Source organism: Rhinolophus hipposideros (assembly GCF_964194185.1).
Source record: "Rhinolophus hipposideros genome assembly, chromosome: X".
Taxonomy (NCBI): Eukaryota; Metazoa; Chordata; class Mammalia; order Chiroptera; family Rhinolophidae; genus Rhinolophus; species Rhinolophus hipposideros.
This window is the reverse complement of record NC_138046.1, coordinates 12,571,952-12,592,600: the sequence shown is the minus strand read 5'-3', so window position 1 is coordinate 12,592,600 and position 20,649 is coordinate 12,571,952. Positions and strand designations below refer to the sequence as shown.

At 37.9% G+C, this 20,649-nt stretch overlaps 1 protein-coding gene across 1 annotated transcript; it reads left to right on the top strand.

Moving 5' to 3' along the window:
* The first annotated feature begins 15,573 nt into the window (after positions 1-15,573).
* LOC308494861 (ATP synthase membrane subunit K, mitochondrial) lies at positions 15,574-15,906 on the top strand. The gene has a single exon (XM_081042826.1). It carries the CDS (start codon positions 15,632-15,634, stop codon positions 15,806-15,808), a length of 177 nt encoding a protein of 58 aa, XP_080898952.1. The 5' UTR covers positions 15,574-15,631; the 3' UTR covers positions 15,809-15,906.
* Positions 15,907-20,649: the final 4,743 nt, after the last annotated feature.

The following is a 20,649-nucleotide window of genomic DNA, read 5'->3' as shown; positions in this document are numbered from 1 at the left end:
TTGGACAGACCCAGAAAAAAGATAATGTGAAGACAACCATGTGACTAAAGTGAGGCAACTTCTACGAGCACAGACCACACAGGAACTGTTTTCAGCCAACAAACTAAATGAACTTGGAAGCAATTCATCCCTGGAGTCTCCAGAAAGGAACGTTGCCCTGCTGACACCTTGATTTTGGCCTTATGAGAGTCTAATCAGACGACTCAGTAGAGCCATGCTATACTCTGACTTCTGACTTTCAGCAGAACTTCAAGGTGATAAATGTACACAGGATTTACCATTTTAACCATTTTTAAGTATAAAATTCAGTGGCATTAAGTATATTCACATTGTTGTTCAACTCTCGCCTCTGTTCATCTCCAGAACTTTTTCTTTAAACAATAACTCCCCATTCTCGCCTCCCCGGATACCTATTATCTTTTGTTCTACTTTCTGTCTCTGTGTATTTGACTTTTCTAGGCACCATATCTGTTCTTTTGTATCTGGTTTGTTTCACTTAGCATACACAATATCTTCAAGGTTAAATGGGTGTTTTTTAAGCCACCCCAAGAACTCAAGGTATTGTTAGGAATTTGTTACAGCAGTCTATTTCTCACACAAAAAAGTCTCCTGCTTTCCCTCCAAGCAGTAAACATCTCTAAGAGTATTGTTACTTTTAATTTATTTGCAAAATGCAATTGTTGACTTTCTCTGCATCATTATCTTGCAGCCTCTTGGTCTCACACCCTGTAAGCCTACCTTTTACTTTAGCCATTCCTGGGACAAGTGTCTTTTCAGCCACCTTTTCGTATCTCTGGCGCTAAGCCCCAGGGCTTTTAGATGTTATCATTGCAGGGGCATCTGTGGAAACCTGCTTGGCCCTTGCACGGCACAGCATTTCTATGAAGTTAGCACCACATAAGGTGACCAACGACCAATGGAGCAGTGGGAGCTGGTGGAGAAATGCTCCCTTCATCCATACTTCTAGAAGATAACTGTGCAATGCATTCTAAATGCTTCCTAAGTGGGCCCACAGGCCCTGAGTCTCTGGTGAACACGGTGGTACCTCCTTCCTTGTTGCACTCTTCCCCTGTCTTCCCATCCTATTCTCTGAAACCACCTACAAAACAACTCTTTATGTGAGCCCTTGGGTCAGGCTCTGAATTCTGGGGGAAACCCAGATGAAGAGAATTATAAAAACAATACTCGCTCATTGTGAACAATTTAGGAAAGACAGAAAAGTGAAAGAAACAAAACAATCCACAATGCCACCAATCAGTATTCATATCTGAGTCCATGGGCTTCTAGGCTGTTTGATGAGTACTTAACGGATTTGCACAGTAACCTACCTATTTGGAGTCCCAGACCATGTTGGTTGTCTTGCTGATTAACAGGAAATGCCAAGCTTGATTTCAAGATAGCCAAACATGAAGTGTAATTAGCACCCTTGGGCCAAAAGGACCTGGAAGGGATGATTTCATATTTAGAATTCAGGGAATGTTACAATCTTTTATCAAAAAGGTATAGAATCAGTTGGTCTTTCAGGAGAGAAGTTTCCACTTGTTATTATATTTCTTCCATACTTAGGTTTGAAGAATTTAGTACGATGGTAAAAGACCTTTTCTGAAACACTGAACATGGTGTTCTGACAGAGATTTTCAGTATTTTCCTCTGATACACACACTCACACACACACATGCACACACACACGGTGCCAAAAAAACATGTATACACATTTTAAGAAAGAAAAAACTATTAAAATTGTAATACTCAATGTATACCAATAACAAAAGATGAATACAAGTCATGTTTGACTTCTGCAATTACAAGAGGTGCTCAGAGTGGTTACCATCAGTGTAATTTTAACAGTTTTTTTTCCTTTCTTAAAATGTATATACATTTTTTTGGCACCTTCTGTGTGTGTGTGTGTGTGTGTGTGTGTGTGTGTGTGTGTGAAGCCCTAAAGGAACATTTGCCAAGCACTGTACTCAAAAATGCACATGTAACTCCCATGACTGCACTGACGTGAGCATAATTTGAAAGAGTACATCCCTCAGGATAGTGTGAAATTAAACTCTCAACCATGATGCTGGCATAATCCTTTCGTTAAAGAACAAACAAGCTGGAATCATTAAGAAAAAAAAGATGAAAAACATGGGGGAAAGCAAAGCATTTTTGAGGGCATAAAATGGCCAAACTTTACACATTTTGCCTTTCTGGAAATCTTCCAGGTTATACAAAAAGATATTTTCAGAAGGAGATTTTCCCCGGAGGTGCTCACACAGCAATACCAGGGAATACAAAAGCAGGAAGGCTCTGGCTCTGAGGCCAAGGACCAACACTGGCTATAAATGAGGACCTGCTGAAAAGTCAGTATTTCAACTCCCCAAATGCCCAGCCCCATTTCATTGAGTGCAGGAGTTTGCTGAACTTCTGTTGAAAAGGAAGTGAGAGAAATTCACAGTCCCCTTTGTGAGAAATCATGGCAGGAAAATGGAGCACCCTCCTGGGGCAAGAGGGGAAAAGTGGAGCTGCTGCCAGGAGACCATAGTTGCTTTCTCTTTCACACCAAAGCCACTCTCCCTTAAGTGAAAACTATGTCCATGGTGTTGACATATAGCTAATAAATTGTATCATTAATAATTCAAAAACAATAAAACTCATTCTAGAGTGAAAAACTGTCCACTTCATAGGATTTGTGCAAGAGAAATAGTAATGCTATGAAAGACAAAAACAAATGGACAATAATTTATTCATAAGGCACCTCTGTGCACTTCTTTTTACCCTTTTAGTAGAAGTATTTTGTGTTGTGTATTTTACAATAAAGTTACTATCAGAATAAAGGATACTTAGGTTTATTGGTTGTTATGCTTTCTGAAAGTTTTCAAAGGTTTTCCTTACATATTTTGTGTCCCCAAAGTAGTTTTGTTGTCTGTTATATTAATACACCATTTCCTAGTAAGAACAATTTCTGCCTTGGTTTTTTTTTTCACTTGTTATGTGGTCCATAAAAGCTGATAGTATCAGAGAAAGACAAATACCATACGATTTCACTTCTTTGTGGAATCTAAAAATCAAAAGAAATGAAGAAACAAAACAGAAAGAGACTCATAAACACAGAAAGCTGATGGTTGCCAGATGGAAGGGAGTTGGTGGGGGTGTGGGGGTAGGGTGTTGGTTGATAAAGGTAAAGGGATTAAGGAGTACAAATTGGTGGTTACAAAAGTCACCAGGATATGAAATACAGTATGGGGAATATAGCCAATAATATTGTAAAAGCTATGTGTGATGTCAGGTGGGTAATAGACTTATCGGGGAGATCACCTCAAGGGTTGTTTTATAAAGTTAGCCACGTTTCCAACTAAAGACAGCTGCTTTAAAAATCTTAGGGGTGACTTTCCTTTGACCTCGGTAAATTGGCCTACTTCTTCCTTATATAACTGTCTATATAATTTTGTAACCAGATGCCCTAAAAAAAGGATGGATTTCTCGTCCATGCTATTCACACTGGCAGTTATTTTATTAACACAAAGTTGGGTAGCCACCTGAATTTCACATGATTTATCAGCTTTCCTCAAATGGTGGTCTAGGCTCCCAGTTCCAAGTAAATAAGTAAATAAATTCCACAATTAATTAATTAATTAATTAAAAACAAGACATGACAAAAACCAAAAAGTAAATGTGAGCAAGAGAGATTTCCCAATTTCCCATCCCATCCCTCCTTCTGAATCAGCCTGGGCCTTGGACCCTAAACTCATTTCCTGGCTCCTGAACTAAACTCTGGCAAAAAGGCACTATGTCTTTGGCAGCGATGCCTTGGTTACATGGGCAAAGCAGCATGTGCCCTATAAAACCATCTACCACTGTATTTTTCCCTGACAAATTAGCACTAACTCACTCCACCGCATACTCAGGAAGGATCAGTGTATGTAGGAAGATGTGTGTTGAAGTCTCATCCGTTAGCTGAGGGAACGCACAGTAACAAGAAACAGCTTTTCGTGGTAGAGACCTTTCAGTTGAGTCTTAAAAGGTAAGTGTTCAGCAGATGGAGCAGAATTGGAGTGTAGTTTCAGGCGGACATGAGGGGGCGTTTATTCTAGGTCACTGGACTCAAGGCAGAGATGAGAACTAAGATGGTGTGTTCCAAAAGAAGGCAGAGCTGGAAAAGGACGTGCAAAGGAGGTGGGGAAAAAATGGAGAGAGAGGCAGAGAGACATGGAGATGAAAGTGAAGGAGACTAGAGGAGAAGTGGTAAGATCATTCAGGAAGCTACTACAAAGATCCAGAGAAGCTGATGAAGGCCGAACTTAGGGCAGTGGCATTAAGAATGAACAGGGACTAATGGCTTAGTGATATCAAGTGCATAGTATGGATGTGACTTAGTGATGGAGAGGATGCCGAGAGGGAAGAGTCTAGTCTCTAGTATGCTGTGGGGACAGAGCCCCAGAGAGCAGTTTCCAGGCTCTCGGCCTCACATAGAAAGGTACTGGTTTGGGGAGTAAACGGCTATCAACTGTGATTGGATGGCCATCAGCTGTGGCTAGTTGGCCGTCAGCTGTAACCGGTGAGCCATTGGCCACTAATATAACTGCCGTGGCTACGCTAGCAGAAAAATGGGGGCTAGCAAGAAGATGGTGGCTGAGCTAGCAAGAGTGGATTGCAGAAAGGCGGATGCTGCCGGCGAGAATATAGTGGTATGACTCCCCTACTTATGGCTCCATGGGTGTTCCTTTTTGGCCTCACCGTATCCTGCGTTCTTGTGTGGGGAGCAGGACAGGAGGCCCCACAGGCCGGCCTGCATGACGTATGCCTCCCAGATTTCTGGCTTGGGTGCCTGGCGGGAGGGAAGAACACTCAGTGTTTTCTTCCTCATCAGCAACAGGAACCTGGCAAAATGAACAGTTTAGGGTCAGGCTACCAGATAATACATAGGACCCTAAGTTTAACTTGAAATTTAGATAAGCAACACATAGATTTTTAGTATGCAATATGTGGGATATACTTGAGTGAAAAAAAGGATAGAGTAGAGGTGCTTGTCATTAATGAGATAGCAAAGGAGATAGAAAGGCAGGACTCGACTTGAGCTGAGAGATTATTTTTCACAGGAACCGGAAACAGTGAACAGCCAACAAAAATCTTGCTCTTGAGCACTTACAGTGATATCTTTGCTTACTGTACCACGTATATGTTAAAATTTTTCCATTTCAATCTGATGCTGGGTAATTTACTTCATGTTGCCATAGTGAAATATTCAACTTGGGCTTAAGAAACAGTACCGTGGAAATGAGGAAAAAATAGAATCGTACTGACAGCACATTTATGTACCAATTTGTTTTTCAAGATATTCTGGTCATATTTAGACCTAGGAAACCATGATTTCCTAAAAATGTACTCAATTGGATTGATGTTCTTTACTACCCATCTAATTTTGAAAATGTTAATGCTCATATGGTTCATTTGATTTCCTTCACATTCAAGTGGCATTTGTCTTCTTAGCAATTCTGATTTAAGTATGGACTGGGGAAATGAATTTTTATAGAAGCCGGAGGAAGTTGCTAGGCTGACAAGAAAAGAATTTTTTTTTTGTCACGATGTGCTGTTTTTCTAGAAAAATACTACCTGGTTATTATCACTAAAATATGTCCAAGTGAAAATAGACACTTTTCTTCCATTTGTTTAGAGCAATGACAGTAGAGTAGATAGGATCATAGATTTTTTAAAATCAAGTTAAAACACATAGATATAAAGGAGAACAGGAGACTGTACCTACAAAAGTTATTGATTGGCATCTGTGAGGTTACTAAAAGCCATATGTGGTGAGAATGGTCCTCAGAATTGATCGATTATTGTAGGCGGGTAGCTAAGAACAGGCATGCAGAAGTGGGATTCTGGAGTTAGATCTTAGAGAATGGGTAAAATTTAGATATAGAGCAAGAAGGGCATTCCAAGAGGGAAAGCAGCTTAGGCAGATGCGCAGAGGCAGGATCACCCCACAGTGTCTGTAGGGTACGTGCAGATTACTAACCTACCTGAAAAAGGAGACCGTGTTGGGGAATCGATTTCAATAAAGCTGTGATATCAAAGGGTCTTGAAAATCATACAGAGGAGTTCTGGCAAAAAAGGAATCAACAAAAGTAGTATTTTCCTGAGATTATTCTGGCAGTGTGATATGGATGAAGGATTAGAGGCAGGAGATAGGGGAGAGAAAAGGGGACTAGCTAGATGAAACAGCTATGTGGCTCCACTATGATGCCTTTCTGGAACAGTTACTGAATGATGGCAGTGTGCTCCTTCTATAGGGCAGGGCTTGGCAAACCGCATCTATAAATGGCCAGAGAGTAAACAGGTTAGGCTTTGCGAGCCATAAGGCCATCTTCATTCCAATTACTCAACCCTGCCATTGTAGCAAGACAGCAGCCATAGATAATGCCATGAACTAATGGGTGTTTGGTCTTCCGATAACATTTTATTTACAAAACCAGGCAATGGCATAGATGTGGCCTGTGGTCTGTTGTGTGCCTACCCCTGCTCTAGGGCATTAGGTAACTCCAAGTTTATGAAGCTCATGAACAATTTGGATGGAAAGCACAACTATGTCATTTTCGAGTTGCCTATTTCCCTTGCTCTTCAGTTAGCTCCTTAGACTATAAATAACATGTGGGAAGGGAAAATTCGTTCTTGGATTGCTCTTCTCTGGAGTGGAATTAGTGCCATTATTATTGCTAATATACTGTTCCCTAGTCATTTGCCTCATTATTTTTATGACTCATGTCCCTGTGATGAAGGCAATAAATGGATGATCTTCATTGAATGTGGGCATAATGGGGGGGGCAACTTGGCATGTGTGATGGAAATTATCCAAGTCTATCTTGAAATGTTAGGGCAATAAAAAATAGGACCACATATATACTGTTGTGGTATCAGGCAAATATCTAAAGGTATATCTATCTACCTGTCAAAGACATGGATGTTTTGATGAAGGGTCAGTATTTCCATTTTAGCAACTCCTAATCCAGGGAAAAAGCAAGTGGAGAATGCAGAGGTGGGTTAGGAGATAAGGATTAGGGAGAGAAGAAACAAAAATGGAAGAGAGAGAATAAGGAAGATAAAGTGGATAAAAGGTAGAGAGATAGTGGGAGAGAGAGAAGGAGGGGCTCTAGTCTCTCTGGCTTTGCTCGAGGTTGTAATAGATCCAAGTGTACATAAGGAGGGCTCATGTACATAAGGAGGGCTCATAAAAGAAAGCTTGCAGAGGGACTGATTTGAATATGTATGATGCTAGGACTTTTCTTTCACTCGTCTCAGTAATACGTATGATGCTAGGACTTTTCTTTCACTCGTCTCAGTCTAATAGGTACTTATCCTAGGCTCTATGCTAGGTCCTGGGTATACAAACATGGCTGCTATTATCTAGCAGCCTGCAGTCCGGTATAAGGAGGTAAGCCAAGCCCCAAGCTGTTATGATATACAGTAAGGATGAGAGACCCATCAATTGCACTTCTTAGTTTCTAACCTAGAAGAATTCTAGCACACCTGCATACACCTGCATGATAGAAATATACAGCACCTGTATATTAGCTAAAAATTGTCAGTAACTTAAATATTCACCAAATAGAGGAATGGATAAATATGCATATATCCCCCAGATGAACTGAATGAAAAAACAGGTTCTAGAACATATGATGAATATAATACCATTTATGTGAAAATAACACACACAAAATAATACATTTTCTGAGAATCTCAGTACACAAGAAAAGTTCTAGAAAGATTAACTTTAAACCTGTGACAATGATTACTTTAGAAGGAGATTGAGAGTGGTGGTTTTATATATATTTATTTCATAAGGAGAATTACTTATACAATGTAAAAAACAATTGAAAATAAGTGGAAAGAGCTGCAGGAGGGATACAGATCAATGAGAGGAGAGGTCTTCGAAAAAAGACTTTAATCAGAGAGGCCAGTGCTGCCACAGAAAGTGCGTAAAGTGTAGGTCAGACAGACCTGCTTTCAGAGGCTGACACCTCTTAAATATAACCCATGAATATTTAACTTGTCTGAGTCTCAGTTTCTTCATTTGTGGAAAATGAATACTAGTATCTACCCTTTGCATCTCATTTCACATCATCTTATTTTATTTATAACATTTATCATTATCGAAAACAAACTTGTTCATTTATTTGTGCTCTTGTTATTTGTCTACTGTCCAATCGTCACATCACACCTTTTGAGAGCAGAGACCTGGCCTACCATCTTGATCACAATGTCCACAGGTCCTAGAATAGTATTTAGCACAGAGCAATTACCTGACCACTTCCAGCTTGTCTCAGCCTCAGGGTCTTTGCACACGTTCATCCCTTTGTCTGAAAAATACTTCCTTTTCTTCTCCTCAAGTCTGGTTCTTTCTTGTCACTCCAGTCTCAGCTATAAAGTCATCTCCACAAAGATATCTTCCCTGACAACCCAATCTAACATTACTTTCCCATACCATCACTTTCTAACACATGCCACTGCTTCATTTTCATAGCACTTATAATTGGAAATTATTTGTTTTATTTACTTAATAATGTATTACTACTTCCTTTTATTTTGCATCTCCACCTACTAAAATGGAGGCTGCCATTAGAGCAAAGGCTCTATATGTCCTCTTGGACAAGTATTGCCCCAATACTTAAACTGCTTGGGACAAAGTAGGTGCTCAATAAATATGAACGATTGAATGAGTGAATGAATGAATGCCTACAAGCAAGCCAATATAGCAGTAAGAGAGATAACAAAGGAAAGCATAATATAAAATGAGATACAAAAGATTTAGGACATGTGGGGCTTTGCAGATCATGTTAAATAGTATTTTTCTTTGATTTTGCTGGAAGCTCTATGCTCATCAACATATATATTTTACAGTCATCAGAATGGAGTAGCTATTCACTACCACTCACCTTCTACAAATCACCATCGTATGTGTTAGTTGGACTAATGCACTAGCCTTTAAAATGATCACGATTTGCTATTTTTTTCTCTTTTTTACTAACTATCTAGCATGTGTCAGATACCAAGGATATAAAGAAAAACCATATTATCATGCTTGCCCTCGAGGGTCTCATAACAATCGTGAAAGATAATGTACCTGTGGCAAGCACAATTATAAGCTATAAGGTCCAATAACAGAAATACCACATGAGAAGTATAAACAAAGTGGTATAAAAATGCAAAAGTTTTTTGAGTGAGGAGTCTGGGGAAGGCTTCATGAAGAAGGAAGTACTAAAGCTGGACCTTAAGGATTTACAGCTTTTGATAGAGATGATAAGGGTGACAATGCAGGCTGAGGGAAGAGGGAAAGTATGGAGATGGGAAAGCAGAGGGATAGTTTCAGAATTGGTGAACAGCAGTCTGATTGCAGCAGAAGTGTAATAAGACAATTGTGAGATATGTGATTGTAAAAGTAGGTTAGGAGGCTTGAAAAGAGTGGAGGCGTAGAAGGGAAAGCGTGGTAGAACAGAGAGGGAGTCAACAAATAAAGACACAAAAGATAGCTCAGCTGGATGTTAGGCAATCGAGTCAATTGTGAAGTCAGTGTGGGGGGTCTGTGTGTCAAGATAGAATCTCTCTGGGGTGAACTACAGAGGAAAACGGTGTAGCTAGAATTACAGGTCAAAGAGGCAAGGGATCCTGGAATGGCCTATTCAGGGGTCCAGGCTCCTTTAGGTGCCAAATGAAATCTCAACTAAGTGAAGGTCTGAGAGAATAGGAAAAGGACTAGATAGCACTGGGAATCCAAGGCCTTGTGGCTGTTCAGCAGGCCATCTGAGGAAACAGAAGGTTTGGATTTCAGAGTTTGAGAACTTGAAGATGGAGCAATTCCAAGTCATAATGAGATTTAGGGTGTGGGATTGCTTCTGCATAACTGAAATGTGATAGAAATCAAGCTTCTTAAAGTTGAAGATGCTGTAAATGTGACTAGGTTGAATAAATTTTAAAAGAAGAGTGTTGCATAAATCATCAATTAAGCAAAAAAAGAGTTAATGTAACTTCCCAAATGGCAAATTCTTAGTAATTTGTGCAGGAGTGAACCTTGACTTAATTAATTTTATTCCTATTTTTGGGATCTATCAGATGTAGAACTTTCAAAGACATAATTGTCAGCTCTGTCTTACTTTTGCAAAACGTAGCTCAGAATACCCTTTTAAAGTATAATAGAATGTAAATGACAGATTGCACATTAACTACCACTTTCTTAGAATTTCTAAACTAATTGATTTGGAGAGGGGTTGTTCATCTGCTCCCAATGAACTAAAGAGTTTAATGAGATCATTTAATAAACGTCATCACTGAACCATCAAAGTCACAATCATCAGGGAATTATTATTCATTTGCTTTGATATTTGATGAGAGTAACATGTTATTTGCTATATATAAGAATAGCAAACATTTTAATTGATAATATTCTATTCCACCTATATAGAGTACAGGTATTTTTTATCCTGTATTAATCCCCAAATGACTAAAATGATTGAAGGACCTTTTCTCAAATGACTGACAATTCTGGTGAGTTGTTTATCATTTGACATTACCAGGAGTTAAAAAAAAAACAACTCTCAGTCTAACTTTTATAATTACATTAATTGAACATGACTCAATAGCATGGATTACTCACACTGTCATTACCCCAAAGTAAAGTTTCTGGCAGTATCCAAGAGATTGAGGCAAATGTGTACAAATAGCTCAAGTTTTAAAAGATTCCATGAAGTCATCAAATATCTACTGCAGGTTTCTCAGATATAGTGGTGTGACTTACAATAAATTGAAATAATTAAGGTCTCTTGGACCTTGGCAGCATTTTAGTGGTGGTCTTTGCAAAAATACCAATTGTGTTTTAACAGTTTTCCTTCCCGATAGTGAAAAAGAAGTCTTTTTTCCCCCAAAATGTATCCATTTTTAGGGACTTCTAAAGTAGCTGAACCAAGGTCACTACATCTTTTATCTCCCCATGTTCCCCCCAAAATAAAAAAGGAACAAGAAGGAAAAAATAAGCCTACACTAAAACCGAGCAAAGAGAAAAGAGAGGAAATAACAACAGGGCCGAAGTTGGATCTAAAACCACTCTGAGAAAACATAAATCCATTCTGTCTGAAATTACTGAAAAAACAAACAAAAAACACCCAAACAAACAATTGTCTGAACATAGATGATAGGAGGAAGACTTTTTTTTTTTTTAAAGTGCATGTAACTTGAAGGAGCAGTCTTCAAAACTCATAGCTTCTATGGGAGAAAAATGATGAAAAGAAGGGAAAAACATCCATTGGTAATCGGTTGTTGAAGTGGAAAAGAGGAGAAAATTTTAGGGTCACACAAGACAAGAGACACATAAAATCAGAGGAACTACAACCTCTCTCCACCAACCAAAACTAATAAACAAATCGACTAGTGTGTGGACTTTGCAATACAGACAGAAAAGTGTGTCATTAAACTAGGAACCCTGTAAAACAGGCAATACTAAAAATACTAATAATAATAATTTTAAAAATGAACAGGAAGATTAGTTAGACCATATAGTTTTGCAAAATATTAGAAAACTAAATTTAATACATATAGCTAAGGTAACCCCAACCCCAGAATAATTAACATAAGATAATATTCCAAATGCAATGAAATAGATTTAAATAAACATTTAGTACTATTTTAAAAATCACCTTGAATTCAGATATTCAAAACCTAAAAACAGAAATGGACAAAACACAGGAAGAAATGAAGAGTTGATTGAATTTAAACAATCAAAGAAAAAAGTTATTTTAGGAATAAAAAATAAACTACAAGGTGCCCAAGTGAGAACAGACCTTACTAAAATTTAATAGGGAGAACTGAAGAATATGAAGGGGCAGTAGAATGAGAATGAGATTAGGAAAGTCAAAAGGGTAACAGAAAATAATGGAAATAAAAGACAAGAAAAGAAGGAATGACATATTATTGCAGTCCCTGTGAAAGATTAAAACTATTACTTAGAATTATAATCCAAGAAAACTTTCCAGAAATAAAAAAGACCTATGTCTACCTATACGTTGAAAATATAAATAAACTCCAAGATACAATCTATTTCAACTACTAGATTTCCAAAGAGATAGATAAAATCTTCAAAGCCTCCAGGCAAAAATATCAAATCACATATAATGGCAAAAGAATTGCATTGGTATCAGATATACTAAAACAGTATGTGAAGCAAGGCAAAAATGGAACACCTTTGAAAAAATACTCAGTGAAAGAAAGTATGAACTAACGATTTTATGTCCAATAAAACTGCCTTCAAGTATCAAGGCTATTAAAAACTCACAAATGCAGTTTTCAATATACAAAAGTATAAGGAACTCTGTACCCATGAACCTTTTCTGAGGAATCTACTAGAACAAATGTTGGCCAACTACACCAACAGAACACATCCAGCCTATCTCATTTTTGTATGGGGACTAAACTAAGAATGGTTTTTGCATTTCTAAATAGTTGGGGAAAAAATCAAAAGAATAACAATATTTTGTGACCTGTGAAAATTACATGCAATTCAAATTTCAGTGTCTGCAGATAAAGTTTTATGGGACTACAGTTACACTCATTTGTTGTCTATAGTTGCTGTGGTGCTACAACAGCAAAGCTGAATGTGACAGAAAATGCACAGCCTGTAAAGCCTAAAATATTTACTACCGGGCCTATCAGAAAAAAAGTTTGCCAACTTCTATACTAGAAGATAAGCTTCTTCCAAACAAGAGATATCTGAAAAAGTTCAAGGATTAATTGTAACGCACTTTGGTAGGTAGGTAGGTAAGTGGATGAATGGATCATAATGTACATGTAAAGAACAAAACAAATTTGGGAGGAATGAGAGTAAAAGACATGTGTAAATGTTATGCACTTTGACAAAGTAAAAGCAGTGCAACCAATAAATGGGAAAAGGGAAAGCAGAAGAGGAAAATAGAATAGGCAATCGGTGGAAGTTATGACACTAATATAAAATATTAAAGCAGACATCAATAGGTTAAATAAGAAAACAAGAGACTGCATATTTATGCAGAGAGCCTACATAAGTTACATGCAGGTTTTTGACGGGTGGGGGCTCAGCGCCCCTAATCCCCTCACTGTTCAAGGGTCTACTGTATGTGTATTTAAAAAGATATAAATACAAAGTTAATCATTACAACAAAAATGCAAACTTTTCTAAATACCCAAAATGTGTGTGTGTGTGTGTGTGTGTTAAAGAGCAAAGGATACCCATAAACATAGTGAATATAATAAAATACACATAATTATAAAAGAATGTGACAAAATTGAGAATAAACATATAATTCATAAAATTAAATGGAAATGGGCTTTACCCGATTAGTAAAAGAAAACAATTTTCAATTTCACTCACAGGGCAAAACCCAACTGTCTTGTATACAAGAGACACACCTCAGTGATTCAAAAAGCTAAGCTAAATATAAAGGAGAAACAAAGGCACACCAGACAAATGGAAACAGAAGAGTGGAAATAAAAAAAAAAAAGAATCAGAAAAAATGCAGGATATTCTGGTATCAGCAAAGTCAAATCCAAGTCCCAAAGCAAAAAGACATGACAAAAGGACACTTTTTATTATTAAAGGCCACAATGCAGAATGGTATAGCATTTAAGAATATTTATTACCAAATAATAAGCAAGAACCTTTATGAAGTAAAAATTACAGAAGTTGCAAGGAGGCAGAAACAGAAACACAATAAGAATAGGAGACTAATACTCCACCTTCAGTACAAGGCAGATCAAGCGGACAAAAAAATGAGTAAGGAGAAAGACTTAAACAATATAATCAATAAGGTAGAACTCATAAATACATGTAAAATTCTAAAGTCTGATCATAGAGAACATGCCTCTTTTGCAATAACCCCTGGAATATTTACAAAAATTGATCATACATTAAGTTAACAAGAAAACATCCATAATTTTCACAAAGGAGAAATATTACAAACAACCCTCTCTGATCACAAAGCAGATAAACTAGTAATAACTAATAAAACAAACTGCATTCTTTTATGCAGCAAAGAAAATTGGCATTTGTATTCCTTCAACCATTAGCCAAAATAATAAAATAATAATAATAATAATAATAATAATAATAATAATAATAATATCAGAGGTACCTACCTTGTGCCAGGCAGGCTTAAACATTCAGAGATAATCAGCCATGGTCCTTGCACTCAGGAGAAATAAGGCTAACAGAAAAAAAAAACAATTACCATACAATACAATAAGGCTTGCAACAGCAGGTGTTAACTGCTGTGGCTTCTCGCTCTTCACTATGCCGTGGTACTATGTAGATATAACCTCTATATGAATATCTCTATTTTTAGGAAATACACACTTTGTATTTAGCAGAAATGGGCCAGGATGCACTTGACTGATTCTCAAGTAGTTCAGAAGGATTAAGAGTAGATGATGAAGCAAACAGAGTAAAACGTAAAATACAAAAGTGAAATCTGGGTAATGGGTATATGGTTTTGCTTGCACTGTTCTTGCAACATTTTTAAAGCCTGAAATTGTTTCTAAAGAAAAAGCTTAGAAATGAAAGAAGAAATGAGCTCAATAGTAAGGCACTTCTTCCTTTAAAATGGCATCTGTGATATTAAAGAAAGAAAAATACCTCAAGATTTTCAGTTGTTCAATTTACCTTTATACAGTTCACTCTAATTGCATCTTCCCTATGTTCATTTTTCCTTACAAATGTCGCATAAATTGCTAAAATACCTGCTTTTAGACCTTGTCTAAATAATTTCTTTCCAACACTTTCATATTCTCTATTGAACTTTTGTTACTGAAGCTAATATTCCACGATATGAAAACATATTTTAAAATTATGTATTTTGGGGAAAATCTTTGAAATTTATAAATTACATGCTTCACTCTCCTAACCAGGTAATGAGTTGTAGAAGGTTGTAGCGCTCTCATTTGAAGGAAAAGCAGTTGAGGGAAGAATAAAGGTAAAGAGGAAAGAAACAGCATTCACTTCTAAAACAGTGGGCTTATGAAGAAAACAACTCCTTTCCTCCCCATTTGTTTGACTTACCGAGGAGAAACTTCTTCCCATACGTGGCCGGAGTTGCTAGCGCTCCACAAGACCAATGGTCTCCCCAGAAAGGTCAACGGTCTTCTTCAGAAGAACAATGGAGGACCAACTGGCACTCGGCTTCTTCTCTTCCTCCAGAGTTCACAGGAAGCAGAAACTATCCCCGCCCTCTTCTGACCTCAGATGGGGTCATGTGACTGTGCCCTGGCCAATGAAATGTGGAGGCGTATGAACCACTTTCACTGGAAGCTTTCCTCTTCCCCGTGTTTATTATCTAGGTTGGTTTACTATGTTTCAAAGTTAGGAACATGATGTACCCATTGTTTTGCCTTGCGGGCTTCTGCGTTGAGGGCTTCTAAAATTCATTAGATACTGTTTAAAGTTTTCTCTCCCCTCACTTGCAATCCAGATGCAAAGAATCCAGATTCTATGGGCCCAAGAAGCTTGCAGAGCTCTACATGATGGAAGAGAGTTGTCTCTAATGGACTTCATTCAACTGTGAAATGTGGGGGATAACTTCGTACGTTGAAGGGCACTGTCTGCAGAATTCTTGCTTTTTGCAAGATTGAAATCATGGCAGGTCCAGAAGCCGACGCCCAATTCCAATTCACTGGTATCAAAAAATATTTCAACTCATATACGCTCACAGGTAGAATGAATTGTGTACTGGCCACATATGGAGGCATTGCTTTGCTGGTCTTATACTTCAAGTTAAGGTCTAAAAAAACTCCAGCAGTGAAAGCAACATAAAAGGATTCTAAGCTGTACTTCATCTGTTGATTTCTCATGCCTGGAGAAGCTAATGTCAACTCATCATGTGATACTCAATTTGTATAATAAATTATGAACCTGGAAAAAAAAACTGTGAAATGTGTGATAAATCTATCATTAATTGTTAAACCTCTCCCCCCCACCCCACTAAACACTCTGCACCTTAGAGAAGTTTTGAAGATTAAGTAAGAACAGTGCCTGGTACACATCGTTACAGCAGTGGTTACTATTGTTCTTTGTTTTGAAGAGATTTTTTTTCAGCTACAAAAACATGTACTAGCTGTATAACCCAAGGACAGTTCTATTACTTCTTTAAGCTTCCTTCCTTATCTGAAAATGGAGAAACCCCATGTAAAAAATGTCCCCTGATACATATGAAATACTTATATATTTGGATAGAAATATACCTTAATACATACCAGAGAGCCAGAGGACAGAAAACTGAATAAGATCCATAAGGTCCCTGCTTTCATGGTGCCCGCATTCTAGTAAGGAGTGAGGTTATAAACATAAAAACAATCATGGAGAATCAAATAATACAAATGGTTATGAAGAATATGAACAAGGTGACTTGATAGTGAGAAACTGGGTATCGGGGTTCATTTAAATTGGGTGACTTGAAAAGTTACTACTGAGCAGGTGGCATTTGAGCTAAGACCTGAACAGCAAACATAATGGAGTCAGTTGTGGGTGCAAAGTTCAAGGAGAAGAATGCCCCAGGTACAGGAAACAACCAGGACACAGGCTCTGAGGAGGAAATAAGCTTAACATGTTAACAAACAGGCCACTATGGCTAGCATGGTTGTTTTATATAGAGTTGTTGAAGTAAGGGGAGAGAGAGAGAGAGAGAGAGAGAGAGAGAGCCTGTAGTGCACAATCATTAGATATGGCTTGGGCCCAGACAAGTATGTAAATGCTGCTTCTGGAAAGGTACAAGGTCCCTGTAGCAGGACACCGGTCACTGAGATCTGTTGCTCTAATGTGGAGGGTGCCCAAGTCTTTGGTCCAGTGGAGCTAAACCCAGGCAACAGCTAACATAGGACTTCAGGAGAGAACATGGCCATCCTGTATTGCTCGTGAGCCTGGGTGTTCTGGAATTCCAGAGCAAATGAGTTTCCTCTGCTTCAAAATGTTAAGCATTTGATTTTTTTTCCCACGGGCATTCTGGATCTGCTAAGCCTGGGAGACATAGCAGCCCCACCTAATCATAGCAACAAATATAGGGAGGCAGCCAAAATGAGGAGACAAAGAAACATGTCTCAAATGAAAGAACAGAGCACAACTCTTGGAAAAGAACTACACAAAATGAAAACAAGCCATCTACCAGAAGCAGAGTTCAAACACTGGTTGTAAGGATGCTCAATGATCTCAGGAAGAACTTGATCAAAGAGATAAGAAACATAAAAATGGAGACAGAAAAAAAAAAAAAGAACTAGTCACAAATGAAGTATACAATAACTAAAATAAAGAATACGTTAGAGGGAATCAACAGTACATTAGATGAAGCAGAGGTTTGAATCAGTGATTTGGAAGGTAGCAGAAAACACCCAATCAGAACAGCAAAAAGAAAAAATATCCAAAAAGCTAAGAATAGCTTAAAGGGCCTCTGAGAAAATATCAAGTGTACCAACTTTTGTATCATTGGGGTACCAGAAAGAGAAGAGAGACAGCAAGGAATTGAAAACCTATTTGAAGAAAAAATGACAGAAAACTTCCTTAACCTGGCGAAGGAAACAGGAAGCACAGAGAGTCCCAAGCAAGATGAACCCAAACAGCTCCACGCCAACACACTTTATAATTAAAATGCCAAAGGTTAAAAGACAATGAGAGAATCCTAAAAGCAGCAAGAGAAAAGCAGTTAGTTACCTACAGGGGAGTTCCCATATGACTGTCAGCTGATTTCTCAACAGAAACTTTGCAGGCCAGAAGGGATTGGCAGGAAATATGCAAAGTGATGAAAAGCAAGGACCTACAACCATGATTTCTCTACACAGCAAAGCTGTCATTTAGAATTGAAGGAGAAATAAAGAGCTTCCCAGACAAGAAAAAACTAAAGTGGTTCATCACCACCAAAGCAGTATTACAGGAAATGTTAAGAGGCTTCTGGAAGAAAGAAAAAGAAGAAGAGGAAGATGAGGAGGAGGAGAAGGAGGAGGAGAAGAAGAAGAAAAAGAAAAGATCAAAATATAAATAAAAAAAGGAACTCTCATTCACTGTTGGTGGGAATGCAGACTGGTGCAGCCGCTATGGAAGGCAGTGTGGAGGTTCCTCAAGAAATTACAAATAGAATTACCATACGACCCAGCAATCGCTCTCCTGGGTATCTACCCAAAAAATCTGAAAGCATTTCTCTATAGAGACACGTGTACTCCAATGTTCATTGCAGCTTTGTTTACGGTGGCCAAGACATGGAAACAACCAAAATGTCCTTCGATAGATGAATGGATAAAGAAGTTGTGGTGCATATACACAATGGAATACTATTTGCCATTAAGGAAAGATGATATAGGAGCATTTGTGACAACATGGATGGATCTTGAGAGTATAATGCTAAGTGAAATAAGTGAGACAGAAAAAGCAGAGAACCCTATGATTTCACTGATATGTGGTATATAAACCAAAAACAACAAAAGAATAAGACAAACAAATGAGAAACAAAAACTCATAGACACAGACAGTAATTTAGTGGTTACCAGAGGGTAAGGGGGTGGGGGGTGGATGATGAGGGTAAGGGGGATCAAATATATGGTGATGGAAGGAGAACTGACTCTGGGTGGTGAACACACAATGGGATTTATAGATGATATACAGAATTGTACACGTGAAATCAATGTAAATTTACTAACAATTGTCACCCCAATAAATCTAATTAATTAAAAAAGTATATAAATAATAAAATGGCAATAACTACATATCTATCAATAATTACTTTGAATGCAAATGAATTAAGTGTTCCAATCAAAAGACAGAGGGTGGCTGAATGGATAAGAAAAGAAACTCTTACATATGCTGCCTACAAGAGACTCACTTCAGATTGAAAGACACACACAGACTGAAAGTAAGGGGATGGAAAAAGATATTTCATGAAAATGGAAACAAAACGAAACAAAAACTGGGGTAGCAATACTTAACACCAAACAAAATAGACTTTAAAACAAAAGCTATAACAAGAGACAAAGAAGGACCCAGCAATTCTACTTCTGGGTGTCTATCAGAAGAAACGCAAAACATTAATTCGAAAAGACATATGTGTCCATATGTTTATTACAGCATATTTACAATAGCCAAGTTATGGAAGCAACCTAAGTGTCCATCCATAGATGAATAGATTAAAAAAAAAAGTGGTACATATATAAAATGGAACATTAGGGCCGTAAAAAAGAATGAAATCTTGCCATCTGCAACAACATGGATAGACCTCGAAGATATTGTGCTGAATGGGGTAAGTTAGACACAAAAAGACAAATACCATATGATTTTACTTATATATGGAATCTAAAAACAAAATAAACGAGCAAAGAAAACAGAAATAAGCTCATAGACACAGAGAACAAATTGATGGTTGCCACGTGGGAGGAGGGGTTAGGGCATGTGTGAAATACCTGAAGGGACTAAGATGTGCAAATTGGTAGTTACAAAATAGTCTTGGGGATGTGAAGTACAGCATAGGAATATAGTCAATAATATTGTAATAACTATGCATGTTGTCAGATGGGTACTAGATTTGTATGTTTAATAAATGTTTAATCACTGCGGTATACACTGAAACTAATATATTGTATGTCAACTGTAATTTTACAAATATTTTTTTAAAAAAGGGAGAGTATACTGCGTTGTCCTGACCTAATCAGGTGAGCCCTTTAAAAAGGGGTCTAAACCTTCCTTAAAGTCAGAGCCTGGAAGCAGCAGAGATGCTCTCTAGCTAGCCTTGAAGAAACCAACCAGCAGGTTGTGAACTGCCTATGGAGAGGGGAAAACAGTAAGAGACAAGGTCCTCTCTCCTGTCACAGCAAGGAGCTGAATTCTGTGAACAACCTAAATGAGCTTGGAAGAGAACCCCGAGTTCCAGATTCACACATAGCCTACCTGCCACATGTGATTGCAGCCTTCTGAGACACTCAGCAGAAGACACAGCTCAGACCGTTTCCCATGGAAACTGAGATGATAAAAATGAGTTGTTTTAAGCTGCTAAGTATATACTAGTTTGTTATATCACAATACAAAACAAATAGAGACAGGGTATTTTTCTTGTTTGCGGCACTCTAACATACAAAACATTACTCCACCTGCCCAAGTGCCTCACAGTTGTTGGTATTCTGGATGGCTGCGTAAAGGAGGTGATGTCTAAACTGAGATATTAGATGAGAAGCAATGATCTAGGCCAACAGGAATATGAATGTGTCAGGAAGAGAGAAGCCTTATCCTCACTTGAAACATGACAAAATGCTTTTCAGAAATGCTTACACTTACCATATTTGCAAAGAAGGAAAAGAAAGTCCCTCCTGCCATTACAGCTTCTTTGGCAGAACATCTGAGAGTGTCCCAGAGTGCATTTCGTTGACCCCACCAGCTTTTAGCCTTTTTGCAGAAGGCAATGAAATAATTCATCATCACCAGAAGTTTTAAACAGTCCATTCAGTGGGGAGAGAAAAAAATTTCTGTCAACTGGCTTAGAGACCAAACAACTAGATGATTAAATTCCTTTCCTTAGGAAGGGACCAGTTGACACTTTGAGAGAAGCAGCATTTGCTCTTATCCCTAGAGAAGAAAAGTTTCATTTTTACAGTTTATATATTCCCTCTGAATGGGGAAGCAATTCA